The sequence below is a fragment of the Brachyistius frenatus genome, unplaced genomic scaffold (genome assembly GCF_029030835.1).
Source record: "Brachyistius frenatus isolate BFR_SWC_R1_liver_20210118 unplaced genomic scaffold, ASM2903083v1 Contig_48, whole genome shotgun sequence".
In the NCBI taxonomy this organism is placed as follows: domain Eukaryota; kingdom Metazoa; phylum Chordata; class Actinopteri; family Embiotocidae; genus Brachyistius; species Brachyistius frenatus.
The window spans coordinates 2,661,034-2,677,770 of record NW_027210647.1 but is presented as its reverse complement, the minus strand read 5'-3'; the positions used below and the strand labels follow the sequence as shown (position 1 = coordinate 2,677,770).

Here is a 16,737-nt window from a genome sequence, read left to right as displayed (position 1 = left end):
CCGTACAATTACATCTTCAAATATTAAAGTTTTCAACAATTTCTGAATTTTATCTCATGGAGGCTCAGTAAACACTTGAATTATATATATATAAAAGGCAGTGTGTGAGACTATATTTAGGAATTAGTACTGAACCCACTGTGGCGATAATGGCACTGTGATTATTGAACAGTAGGAGGCCACAGTGTGCAATTTTTCTGTCAGTCCCACCCTCTTCCTCTCATTTTCAGCAGTGCAGCAGGCACGTTGCTGTTTACAGCTGCAAGCAAGCGTGACAGCAAATACATTTTTTACCTTCACTGAGGCCTGATTTCTTAAATAAAGATATTTTAGTCCACAGTTATTTGTCAAGTAATTAAAAGGTTTCTATTTGTTTTTCACTCAGGATGACATCGTTCTCGTCATATCTCCCAGGCCACTTTTGTCTTTTCTGAGCCCTGCTTTCCTCTCCTCTTTCTCCTTACGTCTTCTTCTCTCTTTGATTGGGCTGGATGGCCTGAGCCAAACTGCCCCACCTACAACCACAAAGAAAGGACATACTATTATGTACTGTTTACATGACTAGTCTAAAAGTAGATAGTGCATTTATATTAATTTCTCAAACCTCTGGCTCTGCTGTGAAAATACTTTTTGATAAACAATTAGTCCTACTCTGAAAGAATGATTTACAGTATGAAAGTAATAGTTGCAGACCTTTTTACATGGCAGGAATGTTGACAAATCACAGTCGGGAAAACACAAGTGCAATTATATATGTCTCAGTTCCATTAAAAGAGCAGAGTGTTAGGTGGATCTATTGGCACAAATGGTATAATTATTCATAATTTTATGTTTATGTTCAATATTGTACAATCACCTAAAACAAAAAATCGTTGTGTTTTTCTTAACTTAAGCCCAGTTCAGACCACAGATTTGCAACAAGACAAGACGAGACCATTTGAAACTTGCAACTCCTCCCATTCATCACACGAGTGATCATACTGATGGTCAGTTTCTTGCAACATATTAATTTTTTAGTTGTGATGAAACAGCCAAAACGTAAAATACGAGAAGGTTCAGGGGGCTCATGCAAATTAATGCTGTGAACTGGAGACAGGAGCTCTCCCCTGTTTTGTGTATCTTCTGTCTTTTTCTAACACAACACAGGAGCAGTTCTGTCATTTAGAGGAGTTGATGTGTGTTCTCTAACAATCAGAAAAAACACAAACTATTGCGCATTAACTGAACTGCCAAATGCCATTTGACAAGGCAACGCCATCAGAAGGCGTGAGTCAAGATGAGACAGTACAATTCACTCTGCTGCAACTTTTCCCTTCGATGTTCTGCTTCTAAAGCAGTTTCGTCTTGTCGCACATTTTCAGTCTGAACTGGGCTTCAGAATGAGGCCTTCATATCTACATAGCGGGCGGGTCCCGTTCCACAGACGCCACCATGTTTTTAGAGTACCCCAGAAGAGACTAAACAAACACGGGATCTTCGTATTTTTTGTAAGTCTCTTCGAAGCTTGGTAGGGGAGGGGGAGGTAAGGCTGTTCAGTTAGTGGCAAAGTGTAATGTCACCACTAGATGCCACTAAATCCTACACACTGCTCCTTTAAGTGTCCCAGTAAGTCATTAAAGTGAACCAGCATACACAAAAGCTGGACCTACCCTAAGTTATATTATTAGTAATACACTGGTGCTTTTACAACTAAGATAAGTCAAAACAGCAGCTGCTAAAAAGATCTATTGTGAATATAAACAAAAGAGCAACAGATGTTTTTCACAGCAAAAATGTTTGACCTGTCAAAGAAAGGCAATCCTAATTCCATTATTAATTGCTGCACTGTGTTACAGTAATAACTCAACCCAAACTATCCTTCATATTCCACCTGTGCTTTTCTTCTATGACATGTTAACAATGCCTGACAAATGTCTGTTGCATATTAATATGTGAAGTGCAAGACAGTCTGGACAGACTTTTGAGAGGGAAGAAAATAAACTAAATAAAGCCTATTAGGTTAGGTAGTTACTTTATTAATCCCTAAGGGGAATTTTTTTCCTGCTGCATCAGCATACAGGAAGCAATAAGATAATACTAGAATAATAGAAAGCAATAAAATAGCAGTAAAATAGCAGTAAAAAATATTAAATATAAAATGCACAGTATATACAGTAAAGTATATATCTATATATATTATATACAAACAACAGTGTTATTGTTGTGTGATGGATTTTGCCAGAGGTGAGTTATTGTACAGTCTTATTGCGGTTGGCAGGAATGATCTCCTGTATCTGTCCTTGTGACAGCGGAGCTGGAGGAGTCTTTTGGTGAAAGTGCTCCGCTGTCCCTGCAGCAGGTGGTGCTAGCACATGAGTCAAATCCAAGATATTAAGAAGCCTATCTTTCTCTAGAGTTAACTGTCAGGAGAGCCTTTCTTTGTTGAACTAATATTGTCATTTGCATCACAGAACCTGACGAGAAACAACAGTGAAAAGAAAAAAATAGTTCGAAATTATTATAATATGTTTTCAACAGCTTTTTAACTGAGCTCCTTTAATTACTAATTTCCCAGGTATTATTACTTGTTCTTAAAAAAAACTGGTAATTGTCTGCATCAGCGGAGAGTCTTTCATTGGTTTCAAAAAGAAGCCATGACAGTGGTTGCAATGTATATTTCTTCAGATAAAATCCACTGCATGTTGCAGAAAAATTTGATTTTTGTGTCTAATTTCAGTTAGTTTCATCTAAAGGTTACAACATGCCATAACTTACTGTTGACACCCGCCTGAGAGGAGGAAGGAAATGCTGCTTCTCTGAGGTATTCAGCACTAAAACAGAAATGGAAATTCAGGTGAATTAGCTGCTAACTGAATTACTCTGCAATAATATCATCATCTGATGATTATTAACTGCACCACAGACATATAACATACAAAGACTTCGGTGAAAAGTAGTAGTTTATAGCAGTGGAACTCAATGAGGGCAGCTGTCAATCACCTCTGAGAGAGTGTTTGTGGTCTCAGGCCATCAAAGCGCTCTTCTTCATTGCTGTGTGAACCCTCCTCCTGGTACCTAAATGGAAAGAGAGAAGTGTGTTTAAATCCCCTTTGTTATATATTTCTTTATCTACTGTTACTGTATAGATCTTGTTCTGTGTTTTTATGTTTGACTAACAACAGTAGGAGCAGAAACTAATAACCTCCTTTACATTAAAAATTAATCACAAAATAGATAGAATTCTATTTGACAATTATAATAAATACAAAAAACCTGCACAATCCGTGCAAAAGCAGTTCATCATTAACATGTGTGGTATTGGAGGTTTCAGTAAGTTGCCTGAGTCCTTGGTTCCCTTAAAGAAAAGTGGAAGTGATTTCCCTACGTGACTATAAATAAAGCTAAAATGTCAAATGTCTGTTATCTGAGGAGCAATAAGTCATTCTGTAAAGCTTCAGCAGCATGCCCAAATTTAATCTCCTTCTAGTATACACAGACATCAAAAGGCCTTTGTTCCCTTTACAGCTCTGCACTAAGCAGCGTCTCACCTGTTTGTCTGTTGTGTATGTCTGTATGTTTCATTGCCACCGTGAGACTGCAGAATACAGAAAACAGAAAGCAAGTGAAATTAATTCAATCTTTAGTGGTCGACTCAGACAAGGAACCTGACTCTGGTTCCTTGTCTGAGTCTAAGGTCTAGTATCTCTCATTGTATCTATCACACTACAATAACATTTAAGAGAGCTATATTGTAGACACATACTGTACATAGTTGAAGCAGCAGGCAGCAGATACTAGATTTATTCACACAACAGCTGGTGAGTACTATGCACGAATTAACATTCCTGTGAGTTTAGTGTCTGTGAGGACTAGACCAACATATCACATCATGAAGCGGCGAGATCCTTAATACGGCAACGGTATGCAAATTACCGCCTGTAAGAACTTACTGAACGAGAGTGGGAGTGTTTGGCCAGCGACTTGGTTTCAGATGTCTGAGACTGTCTGGAGGGAGACAGACAGCGTGGGGATGGACAGGTTTTAGGCGGCAGAGGTGGAGCACTGATGCGAGAGCTGGGTACCTGGTACTCCAAACTTGAGAACTGTTAAAAAAAAAAATGACAGGGGTCAGTGGGGGCCATACAGTAAGTTTAACTTGACAGGAGGAATAATGTTGATGCATATTGCAAGCCCCGAATTTAATAGAGTGGTTGTTAAAATGCAGAAATACAAGTTTATTGAGTGAATGGGTTGCTGTCAGAAAAAACCCCATATAAAAACAAGATTAAGAGTCTATAGCCATGTGTGGGGCTTTGTGAGTTTGTACTAATGCCCAGCAGTGCTTTGAGCCAAATGCTAATGCCACCTTAGTTGTTACTAAACACAAAGTACAACCAAGTCAGATGGGGATGTCAGTAGTTTTGCAGGGTTTTATTTTATAAACCAAAGACAAAGGAAAGGAAAAATAATAATAATTAAAAAAAAAGAAGAAAAGCATATCGGATCATTTGGCAATCCTGAGTATCTGTGACAAATTTCATGGCGATCCTTAGAGTAGATGTTAAGCTAGTTTACAAAATAAGTCAACATATTTGACCTGCTAGAGACTCTAAATAAAAAGTCGGGTGAATACCAAAGTCATTAGGAATAATTCTCTGGGGGCCACAAACACCTTCACCAACTTTCATGGCAATAAATATCCTGGCTGTTAAGTTATTTCATTTTGGAACGAAGTGTTGGAAGACATACTGACATTTCCATTGGCTACATTCAAACAAAATGTAAAATAGAAATGTATTCACACACCTTCATGGCAGCCATTTCCTTTACCATCAGTTCAATGTCCTCATGGTCCTCCTCCTCGCCGTCGTCATCGTCCTCCTCCTCCCCCCACTGCCTGCCGGCTGACAGGTAGGGCTCAATGAGGATGGACTCTGTTCCTCTGATGTCGCAGCGACAGTACGGACAGGTGTAGCCAGCTGACTTCTGCTAGATGATTATTGACGGACCCGTCAAGGACAGAGTAATGAAAAGACCATGAACGTTAAGATCCGTTGTCTTGAGGTGTGTAGTGGAATATGTTGAACTTGTCTTCAAAAGGAAAAAAAAAAAAAAAAAAAAAAAAAAAGCCACCGGTTTTTCAAAAGATGAGTAAGATGGAAATGTCACACTCAACAGACACTTTAGATGGTGGTTTTACACACCAGGTGAAGATAAAAGTGAATTGTAACATCTTTTTTAAGCATTTATTACTGTAGTGTATAAGCGTTGTGTTCCTCCAGGTTTTTTTTTTTTAAACCTCGTGATGCATTTTTGGTCTGACTGATAAACCTGTAGTTTAAATGATTATTTGTCCTATTTTAAAATATTTTACTTGCCCCACACTCGCATGTAAAAATCGCTTATTTATGCTGGTTCATGTTGCTATTTGGTTCTCAGCTGCCATTGTGTGCAGAACATTTTTGGTATTTAAATTTCTTTATTTTCCTTCCACTTGTGAATGCCATCGTGTTCTATTGTATTGTCAACTTATTGTTGCAGAGGAAGTTTGCTTGATTGTAATCAAGACCAACTTACAACTTGTTGTGGTCTAGTATCCACAAATCTATTTTTCTCTCTGTCCCTCCCTCCTTCTCATACATCTTACACTCACACACACACTTTTTATGTAAGTGATTGTGACCGATGCAGTTTGAGGAGGATGTGATGCTGAGCTCACACAGGAAGTCCTGAGCCCCCCCCCCCCCCCCCCCCCCCCCCCCCCCCCCCCCCCCCCCCCCCCCCCCCCCCCCCCCCCCCCCCCCCCCCCCCCCCCCCCCCCCCCCCCCCCCCCCCCCCCCCCCCCCCCCCCCCCCCCCCCCCCCCCCCCCCCCCCCCCCCCCCCCCCCCCCCCCCCCCCCCCCCCCCCCCATGTCAGGACACGCAGCTCTGCACCTTTGCAAAGACTTAAAACACCTCGTGAATAGATGGGAGGCTGCTGACTAGCTGACTGACTGAAAGAAACGATTAGAGAGCATGAAGCTATAATTTAAAACAGCTTTAATTATGATTGGATGTCTTCAATGTGACTCAGTGCCTATAAGAGGAAGTAGGAAGTTGGGAAAGCCCCACTGCAGAAGCAAAAATGAAGTGCATTTGGATTTGAAGACTAACGTTTTGGATTTCTGTGCTATTTAAAAGGGTCAAATGTAATTAATTTCAGTGAAAGACCTCCATGATATTTGAGATATTTATCTTACATGTATATTGCTGTGAACAGGCTAGAAGTCTCATTGTGTTCTCCCTTTGACAATTACATCCTGACAGCATGTAAAATAAAAGAATCATTTCACAGCTCTTTTCTTTCTCTCTTACTATAAAAGTTTTGTGCTTATTTTTCAAGTAAAATGTCAAACTGCATAATCTCATATATACTACATTCAAAAAATGGTTTAAGAGAGTGCAGGAGGGGCTCCACAGCACCTTTAGTGACCTGTAAGAGGCTGGAGAGTTGACAGATTTGCAACCCAATTCACTGGCATGAATGTACTGAAGATTGCTTTTAAATTTTCAGCAAGAATAACTCACACAGTGTCTTCAGTGTCAAAACTGAAGTGGGATATAAAATCATGTTCTTACAAAGGCAGTGTTATAGTTCCACATATTATATTTGATAGGAACATCTGGGTACAGAGTCACGGGACATGAAAGTTGCCTTATAGAATTCTACAAAAAGCTTGGTTGTTTTCGGAAGAGTTTTGAACTTCTTTTTGTCAATTATGAATTTCAATAACATTTTTGCATAGCAGACACAAAGCCTATTGTTAACATCAACCTCAAGCCACATTCGAATTGCCAGCCCTATTACAGTAATAAAGGGGCTGCAAGCCCACAACCAAACCATGGCCTACAAAAATAAATCTAGTTTAGTCAACCAAGACTGATTCACTCCACTGAACACATGACAACTGTTACAGTAACAATCAGTTTAACATAATGTTACGGAAGAGTGATCTGTGATTTTAAATTAAGACAGATAGACATCAGGCAACTTTGAGTGAGTGGATGGGGGTTCATACCTGCCAGCCTGTGAGGCAGGGTTGGCACAGGAGATGCCCACAGGGTTGGATCCGAGTGTCTTTATCCCTCTCTGTGCAGATCTTACACAACTGGAAGGTGCTACCAATCTCACAGTAAATTTCATACTCTTCCTGTTTGATGTTGCAGCAGCGGTGATGGTAGTTAGTCAGAGAGATGAGACACAACAGAGAACATCTCAGGATATGATCTATGTTTTGTCAAAGTAAAGCTTCAAGATGCTTCTGGCAGTTTATTGCAAAATTGATAAAGAAGGGCATCCACTTACTTCTGTAACTTTGACTTTGCCCCTCTGGGCCGGTTCGCACAAGCTTGTCAGGTCGGGGTTCACATCACGGCCATCTGGGTAAAGGTAGCTTCAGGCGGAGAAACACACAGCACTCAGAGAAAACACATAAACAAAAGGAAAATAAATCAGAGACCTGTATATTGTTCTCCTAACCAGCCTTCCTTGAAGCCCTCAATGAGTGCCTGGTAGAGAGGTGTATTCTGGGGGATGGTCTGGACGATGCCACCTTCAATCGTCACATGGCCAATAGCCCACTGGCCCATTCTTGTGCAGCTGAGACGAAAGATATAGCTGAGAGGAGAGAAAGAGCCTTGTAAATCCCACTTGTTTACAAGACAGAAAATCTCAATTTAAATAAATTCAGAAACATTCAGGCAGTGAAGAGAGCAGATAAGTCACATGAACATAGAACTTTGCTTCATTCAGAAAATGTTGCTGTGCTTATCTTCACCTCCCAGGTCTGTGCAGGTAATGTTTCAGGCGAGCTATGACCTGGTCGTAGGTGAGGAAAGCCATGTAGCCGGGATGAGTCACTGCTAGCTGGTTCCAGTTCCTTATAAGTGACTTCCAGGGCTAAAAGGGAAGCGGAGGACAAGAGAAGATATGAACTTATACGTTGTATTTAATTTATCACTGTGACATTGGCAAGTAAGCACTGGAGTCTCCCAAAAGTTTCTGGTCCCAGCCAATAAATCATTTGGCATTAAATCACCTATGAAGTGTGTGTTTTTTAAAGTTTGACTTTGTTTGTGTTAAACATACAAGATATTATGTGAGCTTTACAGGTGCAGGTATGCAGATTTTGAACTAGGCTAGCTTTTTTTCCCCTTTTCCAGTCTCTGTGCTAAGCTAAGATAACAGTCTGCTGGCATCAATCTTTTCGTCTAACTCTTAGCAAGAAAGCAAATAACCATATTTCTTAAAATGACAAACTATTTTTAAGTAATATTTTTTGTATTGAAAACTTTAAACTTACCTGAAACAGCCTGGTGAAGATGTCAAACTCAAACACAGAGACGTGATCGTTACAGGTGAGATCAATGGTTGATTTCAGAGCCATGGACTCCATCCTGTCTTCAAAACAATGTGCACTTCGCAGCTGCTCTTTAAAGGTATTCCACTGCACTATACACCTGTCAGAACATCATGAACATATGGTGGATGTGGATATACACACAAAATATAAACACAAAATATTCTGTCATCATAAAAAGTTTGTACAAACTTGTTGCCAAATGAATGCCTCCAAAAATCCTCAGCCTCTGTCTTAGTCACCCGGTAGGTGTCACCCTGAAAACATCCCCCTGGAAACATAGCCTTCAGCTCCCACAGCATGTGACTGAACAGCAAGGACAGTTTAGTCAAATTCCTCCTGAGAATGAAAGACAAAGTAGATTTCCAGTTGTGGCTGCAGAAATAGAAATAGAATTACTTTGCTCGGAAACGTCAATGTATTCCAGCCCCAAAGTGTGTGTGTCACAGTTTGTGCTCTTATACAAGTAAAATCTCTTCTGAGCCAAGAAACCATGTGGGCTTAAACTAATAACCCAAATGTATAAGAACCTGGACAACTGTATGTGCAGAAATAGCATAACTTGTTTGTATTTATTATTCCATCTCATGTTTATTATTGGTACTCTAGCATTCTAATTGTGTGACAGTTAAACATGCATTTTTGTCATGTTTTATGTGATTAAAGTAAGCATCACCAGTTACTCCAACCTGCATTGTAGGAGTGTGAAATCATGCTCAGCTGTACATTTGATACCCTACTGCTCTGTTTCAGTTGAAGCATTGCTAATACTTTCCATATACACACACACACACACACACACACACACACACACACACACACACACACACACACACACACACACACACACACACACACACACACACACACACACACACACACACACACACACACACACACTCACCCACCCACACAACAGGTCGTCCAGCTTGCACACAGGATGCTGTCTGCTGCTTTCTTTTCTGTATATACCACAAAATGTTCCAGCGGCCAGTGTTTCACTTCAGGGTACTCTTTTACTGTGTCTCTAGTCTTTCAAGGTTCTTGTATGGTCCTTTATGCATTTCATTTCTTTTTGTAACAAATCATTTCACAATTTCTTTTAAAATTGAAGTCCTTCATGGGAGATTTAAGGGGGTTTATAGTTGTCATTGCAAAATGTGCAGATATGAGTGGCCACTGGTGGCTTTTTTTTTTAAGAAACCCAAACATTTGCTGCGGTGCAAGTCTACAAATATGCATCAAATTTGAATGACTGGACACAGTGTTTCCCACTTAGCTATGAAGGTCAGACAACCAAATGAAGTAACAATAAACAAAATACACATTTAAGGAGGACCCTTACAGTTTTGAGTGAATCAAACATATATCACATGAAGTAACAAACAAATACTGCAGTCTGCTTCAATGTACTATAAACTAATATAACAAGGACTAACTTCCAAATACACGAACTAAAGTATGCCAGTCACAATTTTTAATTTGTGACAGTTTAAAATGTAAATTTATATATAGCATATCTACTGATACTGATTATGTTTTGGTATATAACTATGTTAGTTGACTGCATCTATTACGTTTGGCAACAATTTCTCATCTTTAACACATCATATCTCCTCTTTTGCAAGACATTTTTGATGCAACCCTGGAAATCTTCTTCAGATCTGCCCAGGTGTCCAAGACTCATTAGAAATAGCATGGAAAGAGGTCATAGACTTTCCACCTCAGTGAACAAAACTAAATCTCTATGGTGCTGAGGAGAGAAGTAGTAGTAGAGGAGGTGGTGGGAGGAAATGTGAAAGCCACATCTGTCATTCTGGCTGTGCCCATGTATTTAAAAATATAATTCAAAAGGTAGAAATATTGTGGTGAAACCTAAATACACCATTTAAATGGTGGTTTTGAAAATATGGCTGAGGTATTGTCCAGAAAAGTGATGCCTGACAATGCATAGCTTTATAGTAATCCTTGGGCGTTTGTCATTCAATGGCATTTGTAACTGTGTCGCTGTTGGAAACCGCATGTTGCTCACCAGCTTGATCTGTGCACCTGAAGAAACTTGATGTGAAGCACATTGTTTGCTTCAAAAAACATCTCTTCGCTCTGCCAGATTAATCAAATTACACATTTAAATGCTTGCAATGTGTACCAGCGCAAAGCAACATTTTATTCAGTTGTGTAAGATTGTAAAAGTTATTGTAAATAATTGTGTAGCACTTGAATCTTGAATGTGAAGATTAATTTGTACTTACTAAACATGATAAAAATGTTTCTCATATTCAAATAAATTCAATCTTAACATCCACAGACAATTATTTTAAATGTTTGTTAAAACAGTGGAAGAACTATATTTCTATTGAGATTAGGGTCAAAATTGATAGTCACACCCTAAACAGGAGGACACAGCACTTTCTTAAATGTAACTAAATATATTTAGGAAAGTGCTGCACTAAAGTAAAATGTTGGGGTACTTTTACTTTTCACCACAGTTGATAGGGAAACTATGCTATAAATCTACTCAGTTTTGTCTATTGAAGAGCTACAGTTAGTTACGTAAAGATTTTACAAAACATTTGATGAAATATCATGAACAAAAAAAAAGCATGAACACCTATAACAGTAAAATGTTATATAAATGCATCAGCAATGACTAGTTTGCTTCGAATGCTCAATTACTTCTACTTAAATAACATTTTCAATGCAAATTTGCATGCCTGTTTCTGAAATTCCTGTCAGAGGACATCAAAGCCGCCAGTAGCCACTAAACCTTCAACTGTCTGTTTTTGTTATCTCCACCGTTGGTCGGATCTCAGTTCTGTTTTTAGCATCACATGATAACCAGACAGAAATTTCTTATTTCAACTGACAAGTCAACAATTTTAGAAATAGACTAAGAATTTGTTTACTGGCCTGAGTCTGTGACCTAACAAGCCAGAAAAAAAAGGACAATATAGCAGGACATACTAAAAACACACAAAATAATATTTGCACTGCTTGCCCTGACACGTAAGTCACAATATACATAATACTGTGAATTTTCTACATGACTGCCCATGCAGGCCTCGCTGTGGTAAGGCCATCTGTTGTGCATTCAGAAGATTACGTAATAAATCTTAAATCATGACCTGATTTTCAGGTTCTGCTGAAAGATAATCTTTGATAAAAGCTGGTGTCTGTAACAATTTTCAAACAATGGATGTTGCAGAGTGGAATCAGAGTGCAGCGCCAGCACCTCAACCAACCGAGCAATGTATACTGTATTCACAGGAAAAGATCAACAGTTAATTTATGATTTTAGTTCCGATATGCAGACTTTTTTCCAGCCAGGCTTTGTCTAATTAATGTATTTAACTGTTATCGTTAGAAATGTATATTGTCTTTTAGTTTTATAAGTAAACCAGAGAATCTAAACAGGCATTGTTCAATCCAATCTTTTTCCTCGGAGTCGGGCTGCGTCATACTGAATTAGTATTATCTTCTGACATAAATGTCTCATTTAAGAAAATATACAATTGCACTCACATATGGAAAGTTTTAGTTTTACAATAAATGACAAAGAATTTGAATGCAATGAACTGGCTGAGCCCTTGATAGGAATAGTTTTGACTAATCTCATGCACGCAAGTAGGAATAATGCTTTTAATATGCCGTAGCAATGGATGGAGAATGGATGCTCAGATAAATAATTTCCAGTCTGACATTGTTTGTTGTGACAGCTTTCACTCTGGATCTCATCCCTCCTGTATGCCATATAGTGTCATGCTATATTAATGCAAGAGCAGCTGTGTGCTCATCCAGTCCTGTATTACGCCACAAACAGATACAATAAAATTAAAGCATGGGTACCTCTGCATAGCTTGTGGATACAACTGTGACAGTCTCTCTCCCAAGCTGCTCAAATTCAAAGGAGGTTATTGCTTTTTCTAGTTTCTCCATATTAGCATCACAAAGGTGCGGGTTTGGCCCTTTTTCCACCCTCATCATTAGTATTCTCAACAGGGGCGAGGGAATGTGGCCCAAACTCCAAATAAAAAAGTTAATCTGTTTAGCTGCTCCAAAATATCCTCTTTAGCTAAACAGCAAGCAAACTTACACAACACGGTTATTTTAGTGCTCACTAGTATATTTATCTTCTGGGAACCAGGGACCTTATTTTCCCACAGCTTCTATTGATGGTTTAAAATGGTTATTTTAGTTCATTTACTTTAGAGGGATCGAAATGTCATAACTGTCAAGTATTAAGTTATGACTGTGTTTTGGTGAGGCAATTATAACCGACTATTATTGGATTTTTGTTTCAAAGTTAAAGCAGAAAGGAAAAGCTGGGATCCAGGGTAATGAAGGAGATTTGAGAGATGGAACTCTGCGGCCTCTTTCAGACCCCACAGTCAGTTTATTTGTTTTACAGAAGGTCAGGTTACAGCGACAAATTAATCTGAAATTAATGGTTTGAGAACACGATGCGGGTGACAGGGAAGGAAAATGGCACCTGTAATATTAGCCTACCCATAGATGGTTGGTTCAGTCAGTTTAATATTTTTTAACTTACTCGTACAGATGTTTTATTTGCTCGGGCTGTGAGATCTCAGATATTTGGTTTGGTTGAATTGGTCTGAATGAAATTTAATTTGTGGTGCCAACAGAAATGGAAAATCTAATTCAAAAGCAACCAAAAACATCCCCCATTCCTCCACAGACCTCAATGCCAGCATCTCTCATCAGAACCAGAAAGAAAGATTTCTGTAAAGGCAGTGTGATCTGTAGAGTTATAGTAACACTTTGTGGAAAAGAAATTCCTGCACCTTTAAATACAGAATAATGTTTGAATACTGTAAGGACAGAACTTAAAAATTATTGTCGAAGCATGTATTGTAGGCTGGCAGCAGAAATATCCGAACCCAAAATCTCAAGGTACATCGCCGTGTACCAAAGCAAAGTGAAAAAAAAAAGAAGTCTTCTTTTCAATTTGTGTGAACTGACCCTTTGAAAATTAAATCAAAGGCTGCAACAATGTTTTTTATTTGATACTTTAGTCACATCTAGTCTTGTCAAAAATAATTCAACAAATGCCAATCACAATTTCAGACAGCCAAATGCAATGTCTTGTTTTGTCTGACCAACAGTCCAAAATCCAAAATATTACGTTTGTAATGCAAAACAAACAAACAACAACAACAACAACAACAACAACAAAAATGTCACATTGAAGATACTGGAACCAGTCCTTCTTGGTATTTTTGGTTGAACAGAAAACAGAAAAGATTATGGATTATTATAAATTTTATCTTGGTCAAGTAATTGATTAAATAATTCACAATAGTAAGCCTATGTAACTGCTTCATTTTTTAATTTTTTTTTTTTGAAAGGACAGAATGAGGAATGAATGAAGAATTTTATGCAGGATTTTATCTTTTATGAAGTAAGACATATTGCATTTTAGAATGAAAGAAGTATAGAAACTAAAGGTTATTTTGAATAATGAGGTATTTAGTGTTTCTGGCCCTTCAACACGTGCTCACTAGTGTTTGTGTATGTATGTCAGCCAGGGGACATCTTACCTGTAGCTTGATGTCTCCTCAAATATCTTCTCCCGTCCCTCTTTAAACAGCAGCACAGCCCTGTCAGTCTTATCCAGCAGGTTTCTGATGTGGACTCTCAGGTACTTGGCCTCGTCTCCTCGGGGCAACTGGCTGCCTGCTGCCCAGGATCCTTGGTAGGGATCCCAAACCTGCATGACCAGTGCTAAGGTTTCAGATACCAGGTCTGGCAGGTACGGCGGGCTGTTCCTCAGGCCTAGCCGAGGGTTGGTGCACAGCTCTTGGAGCCTGTCAAGTCTTTTGAGGGTCTTGTCCACCAGCCGCCGATCTCCACTGGTAGGAGGCTGGGAGTTCAATCTCGGGTTGCTGGATACTCCTAAACCTGCTGCTGCCATCATTTCACTGTTGTGCGTTTGAAAGTGAAGTGAACCAAAAACGAACTTGAATGTCAGTCTGTGATTATTTGTGGGGGTGTGTCAATAAATAACGCTGGTCCTGCTGCATCAAGAGGTGGGAAAGCTCAGTATTTGAATGAGGGTGGATGTTTATTAGCATAAACTCAGAGCAGCTATTGACAGTGGTTCAAGTCCTTATGTGTTTACAGTGATACTTGTTGTCCTTAAAATTATTTTTGTGAGTCCTCTGCTTAACCTGTAAAGAATGCATCTTATCCTCCACAAACAGCATCCAATGTTGATCCATATGTTAACAATCCAAAGCATTCCTTTATCCAGTGATCGACAACATGTGCAATCCCAATTACATCTTAAAAAATGCTGAATACGTTTAGCCAAAACAGCCACTGTAATCCATTTCTAGCTTGTCACTCCTTTGTCAGATCTTCAGAAAATACACAAAGCCTATATTCAAAGATTTACGCAACAGAAACAAAACACCACTAGAGGCCAAGAGGGATACTAAAAACAAAAGAAAGGAAACTCAACCCTCAAAACAGTTCAAACTTTTACTTTCCCAATCCTCTCCTCTCTCTCCACCCCTACAGTTTTAACCAGTCTTACCCCCAGTTTAACACTGTACTCCGCTTACCATTATTAATGTGTACATCTCAGCAGCACAACAGTCCTACATACTCAGGGTCAACCGAGCTGATAAATCTGCTCTCAGCACAGCGGAAACGTGGTCTCTGTCATAGCATGAAACAGTGCTGCTTCTTCTTTGTCTCTTCATGTCACCCTCTCTCTCTTGCACCCTTTGATTGGTTTCCTGGTTGCAGCTATACAAACAGGTTTGTTTTCTTTGCTCTATTGCTCAGGCAGACAAGCAGAGGGCGAGGGAGAGAGAGTGAGCAAGAGATGGGAGGGAGGAAGACAGAGAGGTGTGGACTAAGAAGTTACCATTCATTAAGACTGAAAGTGTACAAAGTGCATGTCCTGAATTGCACTCTGTTTCAAGGCAGGTGGACTTCTTTATAATTGACAGGATGCCTTTGAAGGTAAAAAAACAAAAAAACAAAAAAACATCATCCTTATCTGACTGTCAGCAGGGTAAACTGTATCACTGTATCATTAGATAGATAAATTCTAAGATTTCTTTTTATATACCCTCTCAAAAGCCAAACCAGTAATATGTTAATGAGTGTAATACACAGTTAGTCCACTAGAGGTACTGTGTCAGTGTCACATTTTGCCTTGCCCAGGCATGAAAAATACACAAACATATGACCAGGGTCTAAGAAGTAAGGCATGTGATGGAGGTCTTTAGGCTAAGAACAAAAGTGATAGTTTGGAGGCAGGTTCAGGGTAGTTGGATGGATCAAACACGATTTTCACCCAGGTTACCGGAGTTTGAATGAGAAAGTGATGTGGATTTCGTTGAAAAAAAACTTTTCCTAACATCTTCCAACTCGTTTTTGTGCCTAACCCTAACCAAGTAGTTTATGCCTAAACATAATGAGGAGACTTTTATTGGCAAAAACTTAGGCACGTCATTTTTCATGCCAACAGTATAGGCGAGGCAAAATATGATACTCACACGGTATCCTCTACTGGCCTGCCGGGTGAACTACAAGCTTTGGTGCTAAACCTGGTTGCAAAAGTAGCTCAAAATTGCAAAATACTAAATAGACAACAAAAAATGTATTATAAACAGATGCAACCAGGCATACATAAACATACACAACACATACAAACATTATAGATAGCTAGATAGCTGGATGGATGGATGGATGGATGGATGGATGGATGGATGGATGGATGGATGGATGGATGGATGGATGGATGGATGGATGGATGGATGGATGGATGGATGGATAGATAGATAGATAGATAGATAGATAGATAGATAGATAGATAGATAGATAGATAGATAGATAGATAGATAGATAGATAGATAGATAGATAGATAGATAGATAGATAGATAGATAGATAGATAGATAGATAGATAGATAGATAGATAGATAGATAGATAGATAGATAGATAGATAGATAGATAGATAGATAGATAGATAGTTACTTACTTACTTTATTAATCCCCCAAAGGAATTTTTTTTTTTTTTTTTTTTTTGCTACAGCAGCATTTATAGATAGAGGTAGAGCAATAAAAGTAACAGAGTGAAAAATATTAAATATAAAAATGCACAATATATACAATAAAAATGTAACAATATTGAATTAAACTAACTAAACAATAGTGCAAAGATTATTTACTGAAAGAAAATACTTGACTGAAAAGGAAAGCCTATAGTTTGGTTTTAAAAGGACAGAGTGTAGAAGCAAGTCTTAGATGACCATGCAAACTGTTCCATTCTTCAGGCGCACAGATACTAAAAGCCATCTCACCTACTTTTAAAAAGCTCTGGGCA

At 38.9% G+C, this 16,737-nt stretch overlaps 1 protein-coding gene across 3 annotated transcripts; it reads right to left on the bottom strand.

Annotated features, from left to right (window-relative positions):
• Window positions 1-80: 80 nt before the first annotated feature.
• cblc (Cbl proto-oncogene C, E3 ubiquitin protein ligase) lies at window positions 81-15,135 on the bottom strand. Of its 3 annotated transcripts, XM_069703888.1 has the most exons (14): window positions 14,963-15,135; window positions 13,937-14,317; window positions 8,571-8,717; window positions 8,322-8,478; window positions 7,797-7,918; window positions 7,499-7,636; window positions 7,325-7,412; window positions 7,038-7,169; window positions 4,786-4,968; window positions 3,930-4,082; window positions 3,528-3,574; window positions 2,980-3,054; window positions 2,755-2,810; window positions 81-515 (listed from the first exon to the last, which is right to left on the bottom strand). In XM_069703888.1, the coding sequence occupies exons 2-14, from the start codon at window positions 14,311-14,313 to the stop codon at window positions 382-384; spliced, it is 1,809 nt and encodes a 602-aa protein (XP_069559989.1). In that variant the 5' UTR covers window positions 14,314-14,317; window positions 14,963-15,135; the 3' UTR covers window positions 81-381. The 3 variants fall into 3 exon arrangements, with proteins under 3 accessions (XP_069559989.1, XP_069559988.1, XP_069559990.1); XM_069703887.1 differs by having other exon boundaries at window positions 13,937-15,135; XM_069703889.1 differs by having other exon boundaries at window positions 4,786-4,965; window positions 13,937-15,135.
• Window positions 15,136-16,737: the final 1,602 nt, after the last annotated feature.